Here is a 20,780-nt window from a genome sequence, read left to right on the forward strand (position 1 = left end):
AAAATCTTTGAGAGTGCCAAATACACCAGGCAGTGCAAGAGAAATTGACACCAACTTCCCCCAGACCCCCCAAAGTAAAGAGTATCCCTTTCCCCTACATCAACTCCAGGTTACACACTGGAAAACGCAGCAAAATACCAAGCCTAGACACAAAAACCGGAACTGGACTGTAAGGTAGCCAGGCTGGCAGGTGTAGGGCCCAAATGGCTGCAGGCCACAGCAGTAAAATGCCCGTGACAGCCGCACATTTACAATCAGTTTGGTGGTGTTTCCAACACAGGCGGAGAGATTTAGCTTTTCCCATATAAGGCAATGACAAGGATTTCAAATGGCCCAAACATTTCAGTTTAGCATCAACAGCCCTAACACAGCTTCAGCTGGCAGAGGAGAGGGAAACCAAGAATATCTGCATTATTTACTCCAGAAACTGCCCGAGCACCATCTGTTCGAGACCACCCCACCACGTGACCCTTTCTGCAGTACACCCTTGCCCAGCTCTGGGAGCCCCCCAGTCATGTGTCTCAGTCCAAGAATTTCAAATCCCAGTGTTTCTCTGAATGCAGAGGTTTGGAGAGTTAATTTCAGCAGAGCAATTAGCAACACAGAAGATCCCTTCATGCTGCCAAGTATTAATTAGTCGTTCAGTGGCAAAAATGATTTGTTCCTCTAACCTTTATTCTAAGATTGAATGCAATGCTTTCCCTACATAATGCGGTGTTAGGGGGAGGGTGAGGGAACAGAGGGGGCTGGATTACACAGCACAGAAAAATCGATAATTCTTGTACTCTATGAACTGGTTCAAGGTAACGGAAGTTGACTAAGTCAACTGAATTCCCAATTGGATAAAAAGAGTGCACAGAGCAAAGACAAGTTTCCAAAACACCTACAAACCATATATGATGTATACATTTGTGTCTAGTTGATTTTTAAAGAAACATTGGCCTTTCAGGAAATAAACTGTCCCCCTCTGAAAGTCAAGATAACAATATTAGTAAATAAATCAAGACCAAAGCAAAATCCAGTAGTGATTATACTACTATATTATGATCTATACAGACTGGAAAGAGGAATATTAAAATGAGACCCCCCTCAAGAGAGAAAAACCCAAGAACATGTTATTAAAAATTAAAAATGACCCATTTATATAGAAGCAGTACAAAATTTATTCATACATTTCTTTAAAAGAATATAAGATTTTTTTTCTTTTGTTCATATTCATGCCCTGGATTAAGAAAGTAGGGATTAAAATCCAAAAAGGTCCCAAAGCTTCCCCAAACCTGATCTGAAAAGTAGGTAAGAATTAGTGGCTTAGAGAGCCTGTAGCGCCCACAGCTTTCGCTAACCTGAAAGCATCAAGTAATTCCCTCATTTTCTATCTTACTAACATTGCTCTAATTATACTTCCAATAAGAGGCAAAACCAATTAGAAAAATAATGTAACATTTCACTGGCAGTAGAGATTAAATATGAGTTCAGTAATCAGCTCCAGCAAACATGCAAAAATAAGGATAGGGAGAAACCGGTCATCCCCGACTGCTTAGTTGAGTGGGTGGGCAATTGAAGTCAAGGTAAAAACAGCGAGGCTGAACAAAATCGCTTGAAGGAAAAGCATCTCATGAGGTTTTTCAAGGTCAGTTGGTGAAGGCCAAGTAGAAGTAGATATTTCTCATATACCCTGGAAGAAAAAGAATAAAATTTCTGCAAGCAGCAAAATAAAACTCAAAGCCTTTATATTCCCTAAATGAAGTACCTTCAAGGAAAACTCTTAACTGCATTAAGCTAAAATGACCTTTTTGTTGTTGCTGTTGTTAACAATTTGAAGTACCAGTGAAACCACTTAATTTTCAAGTCGCATTGCATTTGATTCACAAAACGGTCTTGGTCAATAATGGAACGGTTTGTGGAGTGACGTCTTATTGGCTGTGTTCTTCGAGATAGGCTATTGTCACCCACCTCCATAGTTACAGCAAGGACAGGATGAACACAACGTGGAGGAGAGCAATTTAAATGGAAATGTCTCAAGCAGAGTTGCACTGTATTATACAGCAGGAAGGTGACTTCTAAGGGGACCTTCAGGTAGGGAGGCAGACTAATGAGTCCCCACCCCCATGGGCAAAGGTCAAGAAATCTCCATCAAGCCTCTGCAATGCCCGGCCAAGCTGCATTTGGAATACAGACTATTGCTGTTTTTTCTAACACTCTGGGAAATTAAAATCTCAGGTTGCCTCATAGGTCATGGCAAATGCTTAACTGCCCTTGAAGACATAGATTTAGAGTTTCCACAGCATCCCAAAGAGGCTAGCCTACTGTACCAGAGAAAATATAATTTAAAGTGATTTTTTAAGTGTCCCACCTTACATGCTTCATGAAAACTAATAGAGGACTTTAGAAAATCAAAATGCATTTTTAAAATATAAAAGCAACATTAAATTATTGCAGAATAAATATATTAAGCAATATGAGAAGACTAATTTAAATGAAAAATGGTTAAAAAAATAAAGATCAATCAAACCAACATATACTTATTGGGGTTCTACTGCTTAAGTGTTTATATGACATTTCAAGAAAGAACTGGTTTTTCCCATGGTTTTCATCACATTTTTATCATGTTTTCTGCCTTTCTTTCCTTATCTTCAGCGTTTCATTGGTTCCAACATTTCCTCCAAGCCCGTGTGAGATGGGGCATAGCTCTCCCTTCTCATGGTTTGGGGAAGCTCAGTCCTCATCTGTCAACTTCTAAACAAATGACACATTCTTAATTTATTCTATATACTAACTTCTGTCCACTTGTCATTTACAAAACATGCTCTAAATAAAAGTTTGATGCCTTCTTTTTTGACTTTTGTATGGTGTCCCTTTGACAACCAGATGTTTTAAAGTGTAATGTGGACATATTTATCATTTCTTTTCAGTTTGTACTTTGGGGCTTACAAAATTCTTCCCGTCAATTTTTATAAATAGCCTCTTTTATTTCTTCTAAAATTTAAAAAAGTCTTCCTTTCTGTTTATAAGCTTTAATCCATCTGGGACTGATTTTTTTTTTTTAATGAATGGTGTTAGAAATGGACCTAATTTCAGGTGGGTACTCAATGGGCCCCATGGGATTTGTTGAAGAGTCCATTCCCCCCAGCAATGTGTTCTGCCTCTTCTGTCACACATCAGAATTCCAGAAATGGTTGGCTCTGCTGGTGTCAGTTGTACACCATACTAAACACTTCCTTAAGTCCCCATATATACTTTATCTTTAGGAGTGAATTGGCTATTCTTGGTTTTCTGCTTTGATAATTCATATAAATCTGTAAAATATTTGAGAGCTCATCCTCATCCATTAACTAGGGGTAAACTCTCCATTTATTTCATCCCTAATGTCTTTCTACAAAATTTTATAATTATTTTTTAAAGGATCATGTATAGCTTTGGTTGAACCTTTTTATTAGGTTTTTCTTTATTCCCAATGTGTAGGAATGAAGTTAGTTTTTATACATTTTATATCCACCAACATTGCCAAGCCCTTATTTATTCTAATAATTTGAATATAAGTTCTTTTGGTTTTTCTAGGTAGATAATTGTATCATCTGAGATTTAGAAATGCTTTTTTCTCCCCTTTTTAATCCTTATATCTGATTTAAAGAAAATGTTTTGATATTTATTAGAGTTTTGATCCCTTTGTTAGGTAAAGGAATTTTTCTTCTACTTCTAGCTTGCTAGAGGTCCCTACCACAAGTAAGTATTGAAATTTGTCAAATGTTTTTTCTGTATCTGTTGAAATGATCACATAGAGTTTCTCCCATAATTTATGAGATGAATTATCTCAGTAGTTTTCTTGTTTTGTTTTGTGAAAAGCCAACCTTGCATTTCTGGAATGAATCCAATTTGATCAGGATATATTATACTTTTTAAAAATTCATTATTGAATCTGTCAAAATTTTGTGACTTTTTGAATCTATATTCATAAGTGAGAGTGAGTCCATATCTTTTTCTGTATAGTCTTTGTTTAATTTTAATTCAAAGTCACATTTACCTGCTTAATCATTTTGGAGAATACTTCCTTCTTTTTAATTAACCAGAAAAACTTTCTAGACATTTGAAATAGTCTGTTCCTTGAGACTTTAATAGAACTTTCCTGTAGTATGTCTAGGCCTGGTCTTTATTTTATGAGAAGACAGTAACAAACTGATCTTGATAGCATGAGTATTACTTTGTACTTTCACCAATAATATGTAAACTACTCATTTTCCTACAGCCTTGCAAAACAGAGTATATTGTCAATCTTTTGGTTTTTTGTGAAGTTAATAGATGACAAATGGTATTTTGGTTTAGTTTTTCATTTGCATTTCTTTTATTATGATAAATTCATTCAGTTTCTTCATTTCAATGGTTATCCTGTAGAAGTTCTATTTTTTTCTTGGTTATTTTTAATTGTCTCTTATTTTTCCTATTTCAAATGTAATTTTTATTTCACCAAATGTTTCATAGTGATTTTTAATTCAGCATCTAATCATTTTAGTATATCAAATCATTTGGCTCTAAATCTCTGTTGTGTTTGTGATGTTCAATCACAACCATTTGTTTTCCCTTTTTTTTTTTTTTGGAGACAGGTTCTCACTCTATTGCCCCAGCTAGAGTACAGTGGTGTCATCATAGCTCCCTGTAGCCTCAAATGATCCTCCCACCTCAGTCTCCCAAGGAGCTGGGACTATAGGTGCACATCACAACATCTGGCTAATTTTTCTATTTTTTATAGAAATGACTTGCTCAGGCTGGTTTCAAATTCCTGGCCTTAAGAAATCCTCCTGCTTCAGCCTCCCAAAGTGCTAGGATTACAGGCATGAGCCACCGTGCTCGACCTCACTTGTTTCCTACATGTGCAGTAAGTTCCAGTCATTGTTTTACACTTGTGATATATCAGTGAACAAAATAATCAAAGGGCCCTGCTCTTGTGGAATATGGAATATATATTACCACAGGGAGAGACAGAGAGTAAAAAGCCATCAAAATATACAAATAAATTATGTTAGAAGTTGAAGACTGCTATGGAAAAAGGAAGTAGAGCCCAGAAAGGCAATTGCAAGAGCCTGGGTGAGGGCCCAAGCAGCAGCCTTAACTAGGATGCCCAAGGCAGCCTCACTAAGGCAGTGGAATCCTATAAACTAGGTGAAGGAGAACACGCAAGATGGATATTTTGGAGAAGAGCAGACAGAGAGATGCTAGTGCACAGGCCTTAAGGTGACAGTAATCATGACTGGTTTCCAAAGAACAAGAAGAAAGCTGGTATAGCTGGAGAGGCCTGAGAAAGGAGGGCAGCGGTAGGAGCCAGAGGGCTCCAAAAAGGCCTGGGTCACGCAGCACCTGGAAAGCTGCTGGAGGGACTTTGGCTTTTACTCCAAGTGACTGGGGGAGTGATGAGAGCCACTGGAGGGTTTTTTGTTTATTTATTTATTTATTTATTTTACATTGGAGGGTTTTAAAGAGAGAAAGGATCTGACTTCTGTCACTCTCATATTGAGAATAGACTCCAGGGGAGTAAGTGTGGAAGAAAGCCATCCAGGAGGCTACTGCAGGCATCTGGATGAGCACTGATCAAGGCTGGAAGCAGGACAATGGTGGCGGAGGTGGTGAGAAGCTGCTGGGTTGGATAAATTTGGAATGAAGAGTCCAGAGGGTTTGATGATGGATCAGCTGTAGGGGGTCACACCATTATAGAAACAGGAAAAAGTGCAGCTAGAGCATTGGAGTGAAGGCAATCAAAGGTTACTGAAATGTCTATCACACATCCAAGTAGAGATGTTGAGTAGACAACTGGATATGCAAGTCTGGTGTTTGCAGGAAGAAGTCTAGGCTGGAAATAGAAACTCGAGAGTGTTAAGCATATAGATGATATTTAATTTCACAAGAATGAATGACGCCGCCAAGGTATTAAGTGAACATAAAGTTCAGGAAGTTGTCCAAGGTGGATCCCGAGGCACTCCGGTGTTAAGAGGACAGGCAGTGCAGGAATTCAACAGAGGAGAATGAAAAGGAGTGGCCACTAGGGCACATTGAAATCCAGGAGAGTACAGTGTTCCAGAAGCCAAGTAAGAAAACAGTTTAAAAGAAGAGGAGCGATTCACTATGACAAACGATGCTGATAAGTCAAAAGATAAAGACTGAGAAATAATCACTGAATTTTGCAATGTGGACATTGTCAGTGACCATGAAAAGAGCATTTTTTTTTTTTTTTGGACTGATAGAGCCTAAAATCTTATTAGAGCAGATTTAAGAAAAAAACAGAATAAAGAAATTAGAGATAGCAAGGACAGACACCTCTTGAAGTTTTGCTGTGAAGGGGAACAAAGAAACAGGGCAGAAACAAGAGGGGAAGGTGGTATCAGTGGAATTTATATTTATTTATACAGTATGCTGATATATTTACATTCTAGTTGAGATGGAACATTCAGCAATATCGAAGAGAAGGGAGAATATTATCAGAACAAAGTCCCTTGGGAGGTGGAAGAGATAGAATCATAAGGAAAAGCAAGCGTAGAAGAGCAGATGTCTGGAGGTCAACAGAGGTGGAGGTGAGAGCCTGAGAAGTTCTCACCTTTCTGTCACTGCTTCTTTCCCGTAAGGGAAGCGCCGATAACCACTTTGGACTTGGGTGTGCCTACCCTACGGAGGAAGCTTCAGCCAATCACCTTCGCTATTTCCCCCAGGAGAAAACCATGGTCCTCTTTTATCTGTGGGTCTAAGCAGAGTTTGTGGCTCACTAAGGCCTACCAATAGTCACAGGTGAGCCAGCCTGCCAGCTCCTTGTTTCCTTAGCAGAAGCCTGTGCAGTATCCATTTACCCTCTTCCCTCATCTTCCCCTCATCCCAGGCATTTTTATAGGTACTTTCTAAATTGTAGGAGCTGTTATGTAGAGGAGAAATGACAAATGTATAGTGAGCTTCCGAAGTCCTGGCCAAAATCTAAATTCCAATCATGTTTCACAACTAAGTTATAAGAACTTGGATAACATCTTCAGCTCACAATACTCCATTTTCCACATGACTTCTACTCACATATTCATAGGAATAAGTCAATAATGTGCATATCGTAGCACACAATGCAAAGATACTGTGTTTCAATTATTTTTTCTCTCTCTCTTCCATGTTGTTCGTATTCTGAATGTCATAGGGAAACAAAAGAGCATACATTGTGGATAAATAGACACATCCAGGAAGCCTTCTCTGCAAATTTGCTTATGTTCAGTTATCTTAAATACGTATACATTTATAAAATCTATTCACCAATTTTAACTACCAGATGTCTTTCAAGGAAACCTGTATATCAGATTTCTAACAGATTAGCTTCTCAAAAATGATCTTTTGTCCCTCAAATATTTATTAAAGGGAGATCTTCTCTAGAGTTTTGAGGTCAGCAAGCATTGACTATTTATTTTATTTTTTCATTTTTTTTTTAGAGACAGGGTCTCACTCTATCACCCAGTCTGGAAAGCTGTGGTGCAATGAGAGCTCACTGCAGCCTTGAACTCCTGGGCTCAAGCAATTCTCCGGCCTCAGCCTCCTAAATAGGTGGGACTACAGGCACATACCACCATGTCCAGCTAATGTTTTTTAATTTTTTTGTAGAAACAGGGTCTTGCTGTATTGCCCAGGTTGGTCTTGAACTCCTGGCCTCAAACAGTCCTCTTATCTTGACCTTCCAAAGTGCTGGGATTACAGGTGTCAGCCACCGTGCCTGGCCCCACACTTGACTATTTTGTATTTTTACCAGTTTAAAGATTTCTATCTGAGATGTGTGTGTGTATATATTATATATATATATAGAGAGAGAGAGAAGGTACAGATGCACTTGAGCTCCAGTAAAACCGACTGTACTTAGTTCTGATTCTGTACACACTGCAAACCTCATCATCATATACATTCCAAAGCTTTGGTGCTGGTTTAATAATGTATTGTGCACACAAAATATATGAAACACATAACACCAGTTGCGAGGTTTTCCTCACAGAACTGTGGAAGGACATTTCATTTTTAAAAAGTGCCTTTTGCTGTAGGGCTTCTTAAAAATCATTTTGTAGTGAAAAATTAACTACTAGTTTCTTTGATGTGCTAGTTTCACTGAAAGAATATATTACTAGAGAATGCTTATTATTTTTGTAACCATACTTCACTTAAGATCTTCCTGGGCGAAAAAAAAAAAATGTTCATTTGTTTTTGTTGTAGGTCTGGGCAAGGAGTGATAGAAAATCTTACAGTCCAGCAATCACGGCGAGAACAAAGGGCAGGTGTCATTTTTTATTGTGATTAGCCAGAGCTGAAATCAGGACTTTCTGCCTCTCAGAAGCTATAGTGGAATGTACAGTAATCACGCTGGCTGACTGCCCATCACACAGCTGAACAGCACACCAAAAAAAAAAAATATCTGGGGAGAAGGCTGCGACATGTATTTAAAATTCTCATTGTTTTTATTCTTCAACTTTGAAAGATGATTTTTTTAAGAGAAAAGAAAAAACTCACCCAGCTGTTGCCGCTATTCATATTCCAATAGCCTCTGGACTGCTCGAGGCCACCTGGCTGACTTTTGCCTTGGAGTCGGTCCAGAAAAGCATTATTTACCCTTTGAAACAACGAAAAATGTGTGTAAGTGGAAAGCTTGCTGCAGGGCTAAGAGATTTTTGAGAACCTAATGTGCTGCCTGAACTGGCTGTGGGGATTGCGTCCGCCCTTCAGCTTAGAAGAAATCTACAGAAACTTCTTTTCGCATTAACCATATGACACGCTGTTAACAGCTCTTCACTGGAGCTGGTGCCAGTCTCGGCTCAGGTCAAAGAGGGCACAAATTCTTAACTTCAGAGTTTCACATGCACATCTCATACCAGTTCTGCAAGACCCTTGGTCACCCGAGCGACTGTACCCCTCAAGGCCATGCCAGCTATGAGCCTCAGAGGCCGAGGAAAGAAGGAAGCTTCAGCAAGAACCAAAACATGAAGAACCACCAAAAACAGCTCCGTGGCAGTATCGGACAAGAGAGATGTCCTTTCCACATGCCCTGGACCCCACTGCTAGTCTTGCTAAAGTAAACCCCGGAAGTGAAAAGTAGAAGTGGTTGTTAACTTTATAATTAGTCATGCTAATTAGTTGTTTTATGGACTTTTCTGTGTAAATATTACAATAGCAAGATCAGGCTCTGAGTTGCCCACATACAGCCAAGTAGAGTCAGGGACTTGGAAGCTGGAGAAACAGCATTAATAGGTGCTCTGTGATATCAATGCGTTATTTAGAAACTGAGGAAATAAGACTATACGCTTCTTGGAGGCAGAAACACAGTGCTCGGTGCCTAGCAGGCACTCAATATACATTTGTGGAAAGAAGGGAAGGTGGCAACCAGTCATATTAGCCTCCTTGTCATCCATGAAGATTGGCAGAGGACAGTCATGGTGAGTGGCTACAAGTCAATGGCTGCAGGAGATATGGGAACTCTGAGGAAAATAAGGTCTGGGTGGCAAAGTCAAAGGCTGGAGGTTGTTCTGTCTGTCTGTACTTGCTCAGTGCTAGCTAAGATGCTAACCACGCGTTGACTCAGTTGCTGTTTCTCAATAACTTCAGGTCCCATCAAGTAGTGATTATGCCTCAGCTACTACAAAAAATTCTTCCCTCTTACCATAAAATCTACCCAAGTGCCATATTCTGCTCAGCCTGGTTCACTGCCAAGCTGGATGTCTGTCACCTTTTGTAAATCTCTCAGAATGCAGATGGAATGGTGTCTTACTGAGCTGGAGACCTGGCCATTAAGGAAGAGGGAACTGACCCTGATCTCCCTCTGTCTTTTCTCTCTGGAGTTTCCAAAGGTATTCTGCACACCTGGAGCTGTTCTCATTTGTCTTTCCATCAGTAACAAGGATGGCAGCCTCCTCCACCCCAGCCCACCCCACATGCAAACCTCTAGAAGCCATGTTTGCTCTACCTACTAAACACACCCTGAATTCATGCCTTTCTTTCCATGGACGCCATCACCTTTCACTCCCATCTTCTGTAATCCATTCTCCACAAAACACCTTACTAAATTATGACAGATCATACCTTCTTTTGCTTAAAACCCTCCCATGACTTCCTGTTGGTCTCAGAATAAAATCACTGGCTTACAAAATCGTGTACTGTCTTGTTCTGTCTGCCTTTCCTACCTCATTGCATAGTATTCTTTTCTGCACCTACTGTTAATATAATCCAGTCAGTTGGGACTCGCGTCTGAGCTCATTCCCACTTTAGAGCCTTTGCACTTATTCCTGTCCCTGACAACAGGGAGCATCTAAGCACATGCATCTGCCCCCAGTCTCTGTGTGGCTGGCTCTTCCTTGGTTCTCTGATGTCACTGCTTCAGTGAAATCTTCCTTAGTCATCTGTCTTCTCCAATTGCTCCCCTAACTTCACCTTGTGGTAGGGTCTTCACAGTACATATAACCATCTGAAATAATCTCGCTCTTTAATTGTTGACTTTTATTTCTCTCCTCTAGACTGTAATTTCCATATGCATGGTCGGGGACCTCTTGTGCCTTGTTTATCCCTATTCCCAGTGCCTAGAACAAAACCTTGACAGAGTAGGCCTTGATAATGTAATTACTGAATGAATGAATCTTCCTGGAGCGTGGTACCCACCCCGCCTGCTGTGACAGCAGCTGCACCGTGAAAACCCGAACACTCCATCGGTGGTGAGTGCTGCATGCAAGACAGCCCATTGCTAATTGATTCATTCAAACACTTCCAAGACCCATGGCTTGTCATGAAGACAAAAGGTAACGCGACTCACCTCCGAGCATCAGTTACTAAGAGGATATCAGAGTGGTTGAGCTCTCCTTAGAATTTTAGGAGTGTCCTCAACTGACCTCTGTCCCCTGCAGTATGGATCAACCAGAGATAACGGGTGGGAAAAAGATTGCTTCTTTCAATGCCTATCACAAATTCCAATCGGAGGGAAAAGTGCCAGTTTATATTTTTGTGTGCTGGTTTTAGAAAGTACATACATTTTATTGCTGTCAAACTTGCACTTTAGCTTTTCCACTGAGGGTTGATTTGGATAAACACTATTATTTAGCAATGGTTCATGTCTGAATAAATCAATTCAGTTCATTCCAATTTTCACCTCATGGCCCAGATCCTTTCGAGTCCTTGACCTCCATGCTCTGTCTTTTCTCTGGAGTTTCTACTTGTCTTCTCTTGCTCAAATAGTTACAGTGGGTCAGGTTCAGGTGCACTCAAGCTCATTATGGGGTCCATTAAAAAGCTTGTGAGGAATCCCACAAGCTTTCTGTTATAATACTTGGGGACTGAGTTTTCTGCTATGTGAACTTTTAAATAGCAGAAAGCACATTGCCCTTTGGACTCTAATAAAATCATGCCCCTGGAGAAAACCTAACTTAGGTTTTCCATACACATACTATATATATAGCTTGTATTGTTGCCTTGAGTAAAAATGGAAATGGACATTTAATTCATTAAGAGGTTACTGAATGAGTATTCTCATATGATAACATGGGAAAGCACATTGTAAATTTTAAGGACAATATAGTTGTAAGTGGTTTTCAAAAATTAAGACCAGCCTGAGCAAGAGCGAGACCCAGTCTCTACTAAAAATAGAAAGAAATTATCTGAACAGCTAAAATTATATATAGAAAAAAAAATTAGCCGGGCATGGTGGCGCATGCCTGTAATCCCAGCTACTTGGGAGGCTAAGGCAGAAGGATTGCTTAAGCCCAGGAGTTTGAGGTTGCTGTGAGCTAGGCTGATGCCACGGCACTCTAGCCTGGGGAACAGAGCGAGACTCTGTCTCAAAAAAAAAAAAAAAAATTAAGAACATAAAATGTGTATTGAAAGATTTGATCAGTTATTTCAAAACTGACTACTGAGTTTACCATCCAGAGAAGTTCCTCTTGGATTAAATTTGTATGTAAATTTAACTAAAACTAGTAGAGAAAAAGTATAGAAACTAAACAGCCCCAACAATATTTAGGTAGTTAGCAGTATGGAAATAAACTTAAAAGAATGAGGGCCAATATTTCTACAACAAAAAAATTAGCTTTTCTACCTCTTATCAATTAACTTACTGGGTGCTCATCAAAGATTAATTTCTTTTTTAAAAAATACATTTAGGGGTATAATTTGAATTCCATTACGTGTATATATTGTATAATGGTGGGGTCTGGGCTTTTGGTGTTCCCACCACCCAAGTAGTGTACATTGTACCCCATAAGTTATTTTTCATCCCTTATCCCCTCCCATGCTCCCTCCTTTTGAGTCTCCAATATCCCTTATTATACCATTCTGTGTGCTCTTGAAATAGTTTAGCTCCCACTTATAAGTGAGAACATGCAGCATTTATTTTTCTGTCCTGAGTTACTTCACTTAGAATAATGGCCTCCAGTTCCATCCATGTTGCCGCAAATGCCATGATTTCATTCTTTCTTATCACTGAGTAGTACTCCATGGTATATAGAAACCATTTTCTTAACTCATCAGTGGTGCCCATCAAAGATTAACTTCTTAGCAATGGGGCCTGTTGATGTGACACATCACTATCTTTCAGTCACTTACAGCCTTACAATTCAATCAATCCTCAGAAATCCAAAGAAATAACTGGCTACCACTAACAACCAGTGTTAAATAAATAGAGTTTTTTTCATTTTAAATTTTTTATTTTTAATTATTATGGGTACATAATCGTTGTATATATTTAACCAAGTTTTTTTTAAAGGAAAGCCTTTTAAAGAGAAAAATAACAAGAAACAATTAAAAAGACTAAATTAATTTATGACCTGCTCTATAATAAATAGGTGGCATCCGTCCCCCATGTTACTCAACAAAATAGCCTTATAATAAGAGAGTTTTGCTGTTTCTTTAAATGAGAGGCAAACAAAGAAATTCACATTTGACACTTTGAAATGATTTTGACTGGACTGTGGGGGCAACACGGTCCAGTCAGAAGAAAAGAGCACCCACCCACAGTTAGTGGCACCATCAGAACTGTGAGCTTCCAGTGAACACTTTTTAAAGTCTCTAATTTACAAAATGAAACCACCACAACTTAAAAATGCACATTAGTGATAGTAGGAAGGTTAAATACATAAGAGAAGCCTTTCACTTTCAAAAGACTTCGTTCCTTTAAATCATGAAAACCCTTAAATTCTTCTCTAAGATACTAATGCACACCCTCAATGAACTCAAGTAACCCAAGTGTCCCTGCAGGTAAATCCTAGCATAATAATGACGGAACAGATGGTGGTTATTAGCGCTGTCCCAGCATCAGCATGATAGTTTACTGTGTGCTCTTAAGTCCGATATTAGGGTTCAGATGGATAGTATTTACACTATTTAAAAAATTACCTAATGGTTCTATTTTAATATTTTTTTCTCTAACATATTAGTCAATATAAAATAACTTTAATGAGTTTTGTCTGAGCTTTTGTACTCACATATAGGTAAACTGACCATCTATACTAATTATCCTAGAGTGATTTGTAAATGGTAAAGCATCATCTCAAATTGTGAGGCTTTGTCCCATGGAAGGCAAATTAAATATAACCTAAATAAGCCCATAGCTTGAGAGCATGATTCAGTTTTTTTAATGTGAGTTTATAATGCCACTTATCCAGGAAAATTGGATATTGTGTGTGCATGTACCTATTTGTGTGTACACAAATACATGTTGGCATACCTCATACATACATTACCCCAATAACAAAGATTTAGAGGTAATATAGATTCCAAAACCATATTATTACTCTAGTGCTATCCTAAAACACTGCAAAAAGCTTTATATTAATAGGTAATTGATTTAACCAAGAATGGTTATTTTATGAGCCAGTTATACCTCCTGTGTTCAGTTTGGTGGATTTTGGCACGCTCTTCCTCTTGCTGCTGCCGCTTAAGTTCCAGTAATTCACTCTAGGAACAATAAAAGTTTTAAAATATGGTTTCAATTAACACAGTTGCATAGAACGTCAGTCCCCATGTACCAGCACCCCACGTACCGGTACTGGTCCGTGGCCTGTTAGGAACTGCTAGGAACCAGGCTGCACAGCAGGAGGTGAGTGGCAGGCAAGTAGGCAGAGATTCACCTCCATTTACAGCTGCTCCCCATCGCTGGCATCACCGCCTGAGCTCCACCTTCCCCCAACCCCAGTTCATGCAAAAATTGTCTTCCATGAAAACAGTCCCTCGTACCCAAAAGTTTGGGGATTGCTGGTAAAGAAGACATCCAAATCAATTACATATTTAACCTTAGCTGGTGCAATATTTCAGTTTTAAAACTTTTGGAACTTGGAACTGAAATTATTTTCTTATATAAGTAGGTAGCAAAAATAATTGTGGCTTAGTCAAACAGAGTAACTGTGTGAACATAAAGTTGTTAGATTAGAAAGCCAATGTGTGTGGTCAAGATAGTAGACCAACAGGTACAACATACACAGGAAAATAGAGTGTGAGTCAAATTCATCTCTGTCTTACAAAGAAAAATCAAATTATTTCCTTTGGGAATATCACACATTACTATTTCTTGATATTTTTCTAGTATTTCTTCCCTAATAAATTCATAGCAACTTACAAATAAATGTTGGAATCAATTGTGTAGTGCAATTTTGTTAGTAAAATATTCTCCATTCTGGAGAATAAGCACTCACCTATTATTGATTAGTTACTTCTATACTAGTAGAACTCTGGGCTCACCAGAAGAGATATTTTGCTTCAAACTGATCACATTACTATAACTAAATTTTTAGCTTCCAACATTCTGATTATCTTGTGGGAAGAGATAATGTAACTTCTAGACTTAGTACTATGCTTAGTTACACCAAAGAACCAGGTCCCAGGATTTCTCTAATATCCAACCATTAACACCTACACCTTGAAGCAGACTGAACTTTAATCCCATTTCAAAAACAAAAACAAAACAAACAAAAAAAAAATAGGCCCAAATCACGTATCAGTGCCTGAGTTAAATTTTCTGGTAGAGAAAATACTGTCACGTCTTGATCAACACGTACCAATGAATGGTGGTGGTTTTTATTTTAACTCCCAAACTTTTTTGATGAAAAGTATAAAATGAACTCAAAGTTCAGGTTGACATTTTATGTTTTTAACTTTATTTAAAGGCCATCCAATATTCCACAGTCCCCAAAATAAAAACTTGTTTCTTGTACTGTGATATTCCAAATATATTGCTCATCAATCTCTAAAGCACATTATGTAACCCCAATTACGTCATTTTAATTTTTATCACTGTAATATATGCGTGTGATTTTAATAGTCTACCAAGTATCAGTACTACTTATTAGTATTACCAAGGCTTATACCAAAATAAAAGAAGCTCCTATCCTCTTCCTCACCTCAACAGTTACTTTCAATTCCATGTGTGGTTTCACTTGTTAATTATCTCCTTCTTAATAGCATGAATATTTTCCAATTTCTTAGTTTTTAAAAAATCATATCATCTTTTGACTTCATGCAACAGAAAAAGATTTGTGTTTCTATTACTACCTCCACCCCAATCTCAACCTCCTTTCGTAGTACACTCCCATCCTCATTCTTACAACTTTTCTTTTTCTAAAACATTCAGTGTGCTGGGGGAGGGATCTAGAAATTTCATAGCTCATTTAGGCTTCTAATTCATCCTCCTGTTTTCAGCCCTAGCCTTTAGAGGTGCCAGGTGCCTCCAATTCCTGAACTTTAACCAACTTGTGTCTTACTGTTTTTTGAAAATGAGTTCTGGCTTTTTCTGTTCCACTAAGTCAGTTACCACTGACTACCTACTTCCCAGCTTCAAAATTTTTGCTAACGTCTTTTCTTTTCTGCAGCCTCCTGGCCTGTTCTTTTGTACTTGTTGGCTTATGCCTTTAACAACAACAACAAAAATCCTCTATTGTCCTTTTAGTGGGATATGGGGAGAGAGGAACTGGGCAAAAGCAAATGAAATGTTTTTAAAGTGCAATGTTTAACCAGAAGACCTTAACATTTTCAAACAGAAATTTTACAAGAATTGTGTTACCTGTTCTTCACAACAATTCCAAAGGCAAGCAGGAAAACAAAGTATTGTTTGATGAATGAATGAGCTATATATTATCCTTGTCTTAACAGATGAGGAAACAGAGAATCGGAGACATAGTTTAAGTAACTTATCAAGAGATAAACAGCCCATTAGTAGCAAAATAAAGACTGGGGCTTAGGTGTTCTTGTATCTAATCATCTTTGCAGGATGCATTCAAAATAACAGTTAGGATTCAGGAGGACTTCATCATACTCAAGTATGAAAAGCTACTTCCAGAATGATAGAACCCAGTCACACTCAAAAGTTTTAGCAGAGCATCCCTAACCTAAGCTCAAATCTAAATCCTTCTTGTCAAAGGATGCTAATTCTTTTTACATCCATGAACTCATTTCTCCAAGGAGCAACTTCTGGTACCCAGCCCATTCTGACTTTCATACAATGAACTCTGAACAAACTAAACTCTCCTTAGTTCTGGAGTATGACACAAAGACCAAAAGAAAAAAAACTATAAAACCCATATTATGTATTTATATGCATGTTATTACATTTTACTTTAAAATAATTTTTAAGATAATTTTTTTCAGACTTGGTAATATGATCCTGAAACTTATCTGGAAAAAAGAAATAAGCAAATCCTGACACACACCACCCCCCCCCAAATGAGAAAGAACCAGCTCCACCAAATATTAAGACATACCATAAAACTATAGTAATTAAAACAATTTGAGTCTAGGAAGAGACCTGATACACATGGAAATGTAGCTTATCATAAAGTTGTTGTGCTAAACCAATGCAGGAGAGAGATAATAGTTCAACGAATGATGATAGACTAGTCAACTACTGTGAGAAAAATCAAAACTAGATCCTTCACTCTTTTAACAAAAATAAATTTTATAGAAGTCTAAGATTTGAACCTAAAAGATGAAACTAGAAGGTTTTAAAGGAAGCATAGGTAAATTTACTTATAAACTTATACTGAAGGAAGTCCAAAAATCATAAAAGGGAAGAAGACTGATAAACTTGGCAGAATTAAAAATTCAAAGCTTCCATTTGGAAAAAAAATACCATAAAAAAATCAAAAAACAGACTGTTAATAAGTATTTATGACACACATAAGCTATTTTTTTCTTTTTTGTTTGAGACAGGGTCTTATTCTGTTGCCTGGGCTAGAGTGCAATGGCGCCATCATAGGTCACTGCAACCTCAAACTCCCAGGCTCAAGCAATCCTCCTACCTCAGCTTCCCAAGTAGCTAGGACTAAAGGTGCGGGCCACCACACCTGGCTAATTTTTTTGTAGAGACAGGGGCTCGCTATATTGCTCAGGCTGGTCTCAAATTCCTGGCCTGAAGCTATCCTCCTGCCTCGGCCTCCCAAAGTGCTAGAACTACAGGTGTGAGCCACCACACCTGACTTCAATTTTCTTTCATTCATTCAACAAATATCTGAGTGCCTAATATGAGCCAGGCTTGGATCTACGTGAAAGAGCCCACAATGGTGTACAAGACAGTTGAGATCCTTGCTCCTTTAGAGTTTATGTTTCTAGAGAAAGGAAACCCATAAACAAGTGAGAAAAAATTCAATCTTAATCCTTTGCAGAGGATTAAAACACACACTGGTATGAGATTCATTGCCTCAGTGACTATTTTAGGTTAAGGTTCAGGGATGATCTGGGGAAAACAGCTAAAGACCTCTTATAAACCAACAAGGAAAAGGCAACAATCAAACAGAAAAAGAGCCGAAGAATAGAACAGGCAGTTAGCAGATAAACTACAGATTGCCTGCAAATTCAAAATGGTATTCTTCACCCATAGGCAAAGAAGTATGAATCAAAACAGTGAGATAAAACCTTTTTTTTTTTTTATCATACTGGCACAGATCAGAAAAGTTTGACAGAATCAGATACCTTCACATACTCTGGTTCAGTGTCTAAATTACTGCAAACTAATTTTGATTTTGGAGGACAATTTAGCAATAACTGTCAAGATGTAAAATGTATACATCCTTTGCAAAAGTGATCAAAGATATGTATATGGATATTCACAGTTGTATTATTGAAACTATAAAAGTTCAGGAGAAAATATCAATGTCCACCAATAAAGAACTGGCACAATGAAACAGTTACAAAGAATAAGGTAGATTTTTTTGCAAGATGGTTGCAGGAGGAAGCCTATGGAGAGATCTCTAACATATATTAAGTGATAAAAGATAGGTTCAGAGCAGTTTTCTTGGGAGCTTTCTATAGAAATAGAACATAAATATATATATATATATATATATGTAATCCATTTCAACTTTTATAGGCTGGTATATATCTTATTTAAAACATCTTTTTGGCTGGCCATGGTGGCTTACGCCTGAATTCCAGCACTTTGGGAGGCCAAGGCAGGAGGATCACTTGAGGCCAGGAGTTCAATACCAGCCTGGGAAACATAGTGAGACCCTACTTCTATAAAAAAAAAAAAAAAAAATTAGAAAAATTAGCCAGGTGTGGTGGTGCTCACCTATAGTCCCAGCTACTTGGGAGGCTGAGGCTAGAGGATCGCTTCAGCCAGGAGTTAGAGGCTGTAGTGAATTATGGTGATGCCACTGCACCCTAGCCTGGACAACAGAATGAGACCCTGTCTCAAAATAAAAACAAAAAAATTTTTTATGAAAAAATACACAAGCAAATGTTAACTGTAATTAACACTGGGTAGAGGCACTTGGAGGGTGGATGGGCAAGGAAAAGGAGTTTTAACATCATATACAGTTTTTATTTTTTAACCTTTGAACCATGTGTATATATTACTTCCTCATACCACCAACAGGGATTTATTATCTATATGGGAAGCCATTTGTTTCCTCACTCTTTCCTTTATTTAAAAATCCAATATATAATTTTTTAATACTTAAGAGATGTAAAAGAGCAAAACACTACATTATGAAACTAAGGACTGTAGGGAGGAGGAAAAGGGAAGAGAACAACATACGTCCTCCTATTATAGAGGCAAGGACAGGGGAGAGGAGATAAAGACCAGGAGGGACACGGGACGGGAGCTGATGAGGCATCACCATGCACGGACATCGCTCCAGATGGCTGAAGGGGAGGTGCTGGCATCACCAGAGTCAGGATTATTATCCAATAACCAGCAAAGTGTATTTACTAGGGAGAGGCTGGTTTTTCTTTGGTACCAAGAAAGATCATTTCAACTAATTAATTTGTTCTGCTGAACTGACAGCCGAGGACGAGTCTGCATATCTTATAAGCATATTCTTGGTTCATTTACTGGGTTCTCACACAGAAGTACAATATCTAGTTGGACAAATACAAAATAAGTAGCTTGTTTCAAGGACCGCACTTGGGACATTAAGAGAATCAAAATGCTCTAAGCAGGAGGGAGCTGACGTGCAACATCCGTGACACTGTCAAGTCCTGTCTCACTCAGTACACATTTGTTATGTACCAACCATTTTCCAGACACCTGGACTCATGCTGAAGGTACAGATACAAGGCACAGCTCCATCCTGAAGGAAATCATAGTATAATAAGAGACACAGACCCAGAAATCACAGTATAATAAGAGACACAGACCCAGAAATAACCCAGAAATAATATACAAAGCAAAAAGAAATGCATTGCTAAACACAAAGTTCAAGCAAGATGACATGGGAATATGGAGGAAGAGAACGCAAACGAGAGAGAAGGGTGGTCAACATTTTAAGTGTCTCCACAAAAGCTCTCTGAGGAGAGCATGTCTTACCGCTGTGCTACACAAATCCCTACATTCAGGCAGAGCTACATACCAAGAAGGTACTTAAGTGACATGATAAACAAAATGCCATTTTGGTAATGCCAAAAGCAGAACTTCCTATAAACATTGGCCAAGTGGTGTAGGGTAAATGAGGACAACACTGCAAAAGGCGCAACTGCCTATACCCGCCCTGACAGTGCTGTGCTCCCCAGGGGAGGACCACTCAGCCGGGAGCTGCAGGATGGCACCAAGGAGCCCTGCTTGGAGTCCAAGCTAACAGCAAGAAGTAAAAAAGGGTCACCATTTCCAGCTAGAGGTTATAAAATCAGCTCTGTGGGCTCCAAGTTACTGGTGGTGCCCTGTTCTACTGAAGAGTCAACTATACGACAGGCAGGTGTGTGCAAGGCCGGAGACTTGAGCAACCTGATGAGGTCAGCGTGAAAGACATGCTCCAAAGCAACACTTCAGCAGAGTAATTGAAGATGAAGATGGGGTCATTTAAAAATCATGTCTGAATCCCAGTGGGGCGTGTTCTGACATGGTTCAGCTTGACTGCTTTATGTAAACATTCGAGTGCCATTGCCTGGCAGGACAGACTTCTCCCAGGAGAGCTTGTTGTCTCAGCTCAACAAGAGGAAAAGGATAGTGGAAGCAGGGGAGCTGAGGCCATGGAAGTTAAAGACCCCTTCCTTAGAATGTTTAATAGAGAAGAGATTTCAGGGAAGGACAAAGGTGGCCTTGGCTATCAAGGACAAGGAGAAAAGGTAGAAACTACCCCCCAAAATTAGGACTAACCAAATAAAAGGAAATAAATACTAAGGGATGAAGCAGGGGAATTTAAAAATTAGCATAAATAATGTACACTCTTCTCTTACTAGCTATTGTTAATGGTTTTTTGTTTTGTTTTTAGAGATGGGGTCTTGTTCTGTCATTCAGGCTGGAGTGCAGTAGCATGATCATAGCTCACTGAAGCCTCCAGCTCCTGGGTTCAAGTGATTGATCCTCCTGCCTCAACCTCCAGAGTAGCTGA

The 20,780-nt window shown here is 38.7% G+C and overlaps 1 protein-coding gene across 2 annotated transcripts in view; it reads right to left on the reverse strand.

Moving 5' to 3' along the window:
* Positions 1 to 1,317: 1,317 nt before the first annotated feature.
* The window catches only part of EPSTI1 (epithelial stromal interaction 1), an 85,443-nt gene continuing 65,980 nt past the window's right edge, over positions 1,318 to 20,780 (reverse strand). Inside the window, exons 10-12 of one of the 2 annotated variants that reach the window (XM_069467215.1) lie at positions 13,847 to 13,920; positions 8,463 to 8,602; positions 1,318 to 1,665 (exon numbers count right to left, since the gene is read on the reverse strand). In XM_069467215.1, coding sequence (XP_069323316.1) covers positions 1,538 to 1,665; positions 8,463 to 8,602; positions 13,847 to 13,920 — 342 coding nt within the window. In that variant the 3' untranslated portion in view covers positions 1,318 to 1,537. Of the gene's footprint in view, positions 1,676 to 8,462; positions 8,603 to 13,846; positions 13,921 to 20,780 lie in introns of both variants that reach the window. The other variant, XM_069467216.1, reaches the window with a different exon arrangement.

The sequence above is a fragment of the Eulemur rufifrons genome, chromosome 4, assembly GCF_041146395.1.
Source record: "Eulemur rufifrons isolate Redbay chromosome 4, OSU_ERuf_1, whole genome shotgun sequence".
NCBI lineage: Eukaryota > Metazoa > Chordata > Mammalia > Primates > Lemuridae > Eulemur > Eulemur rufifrons.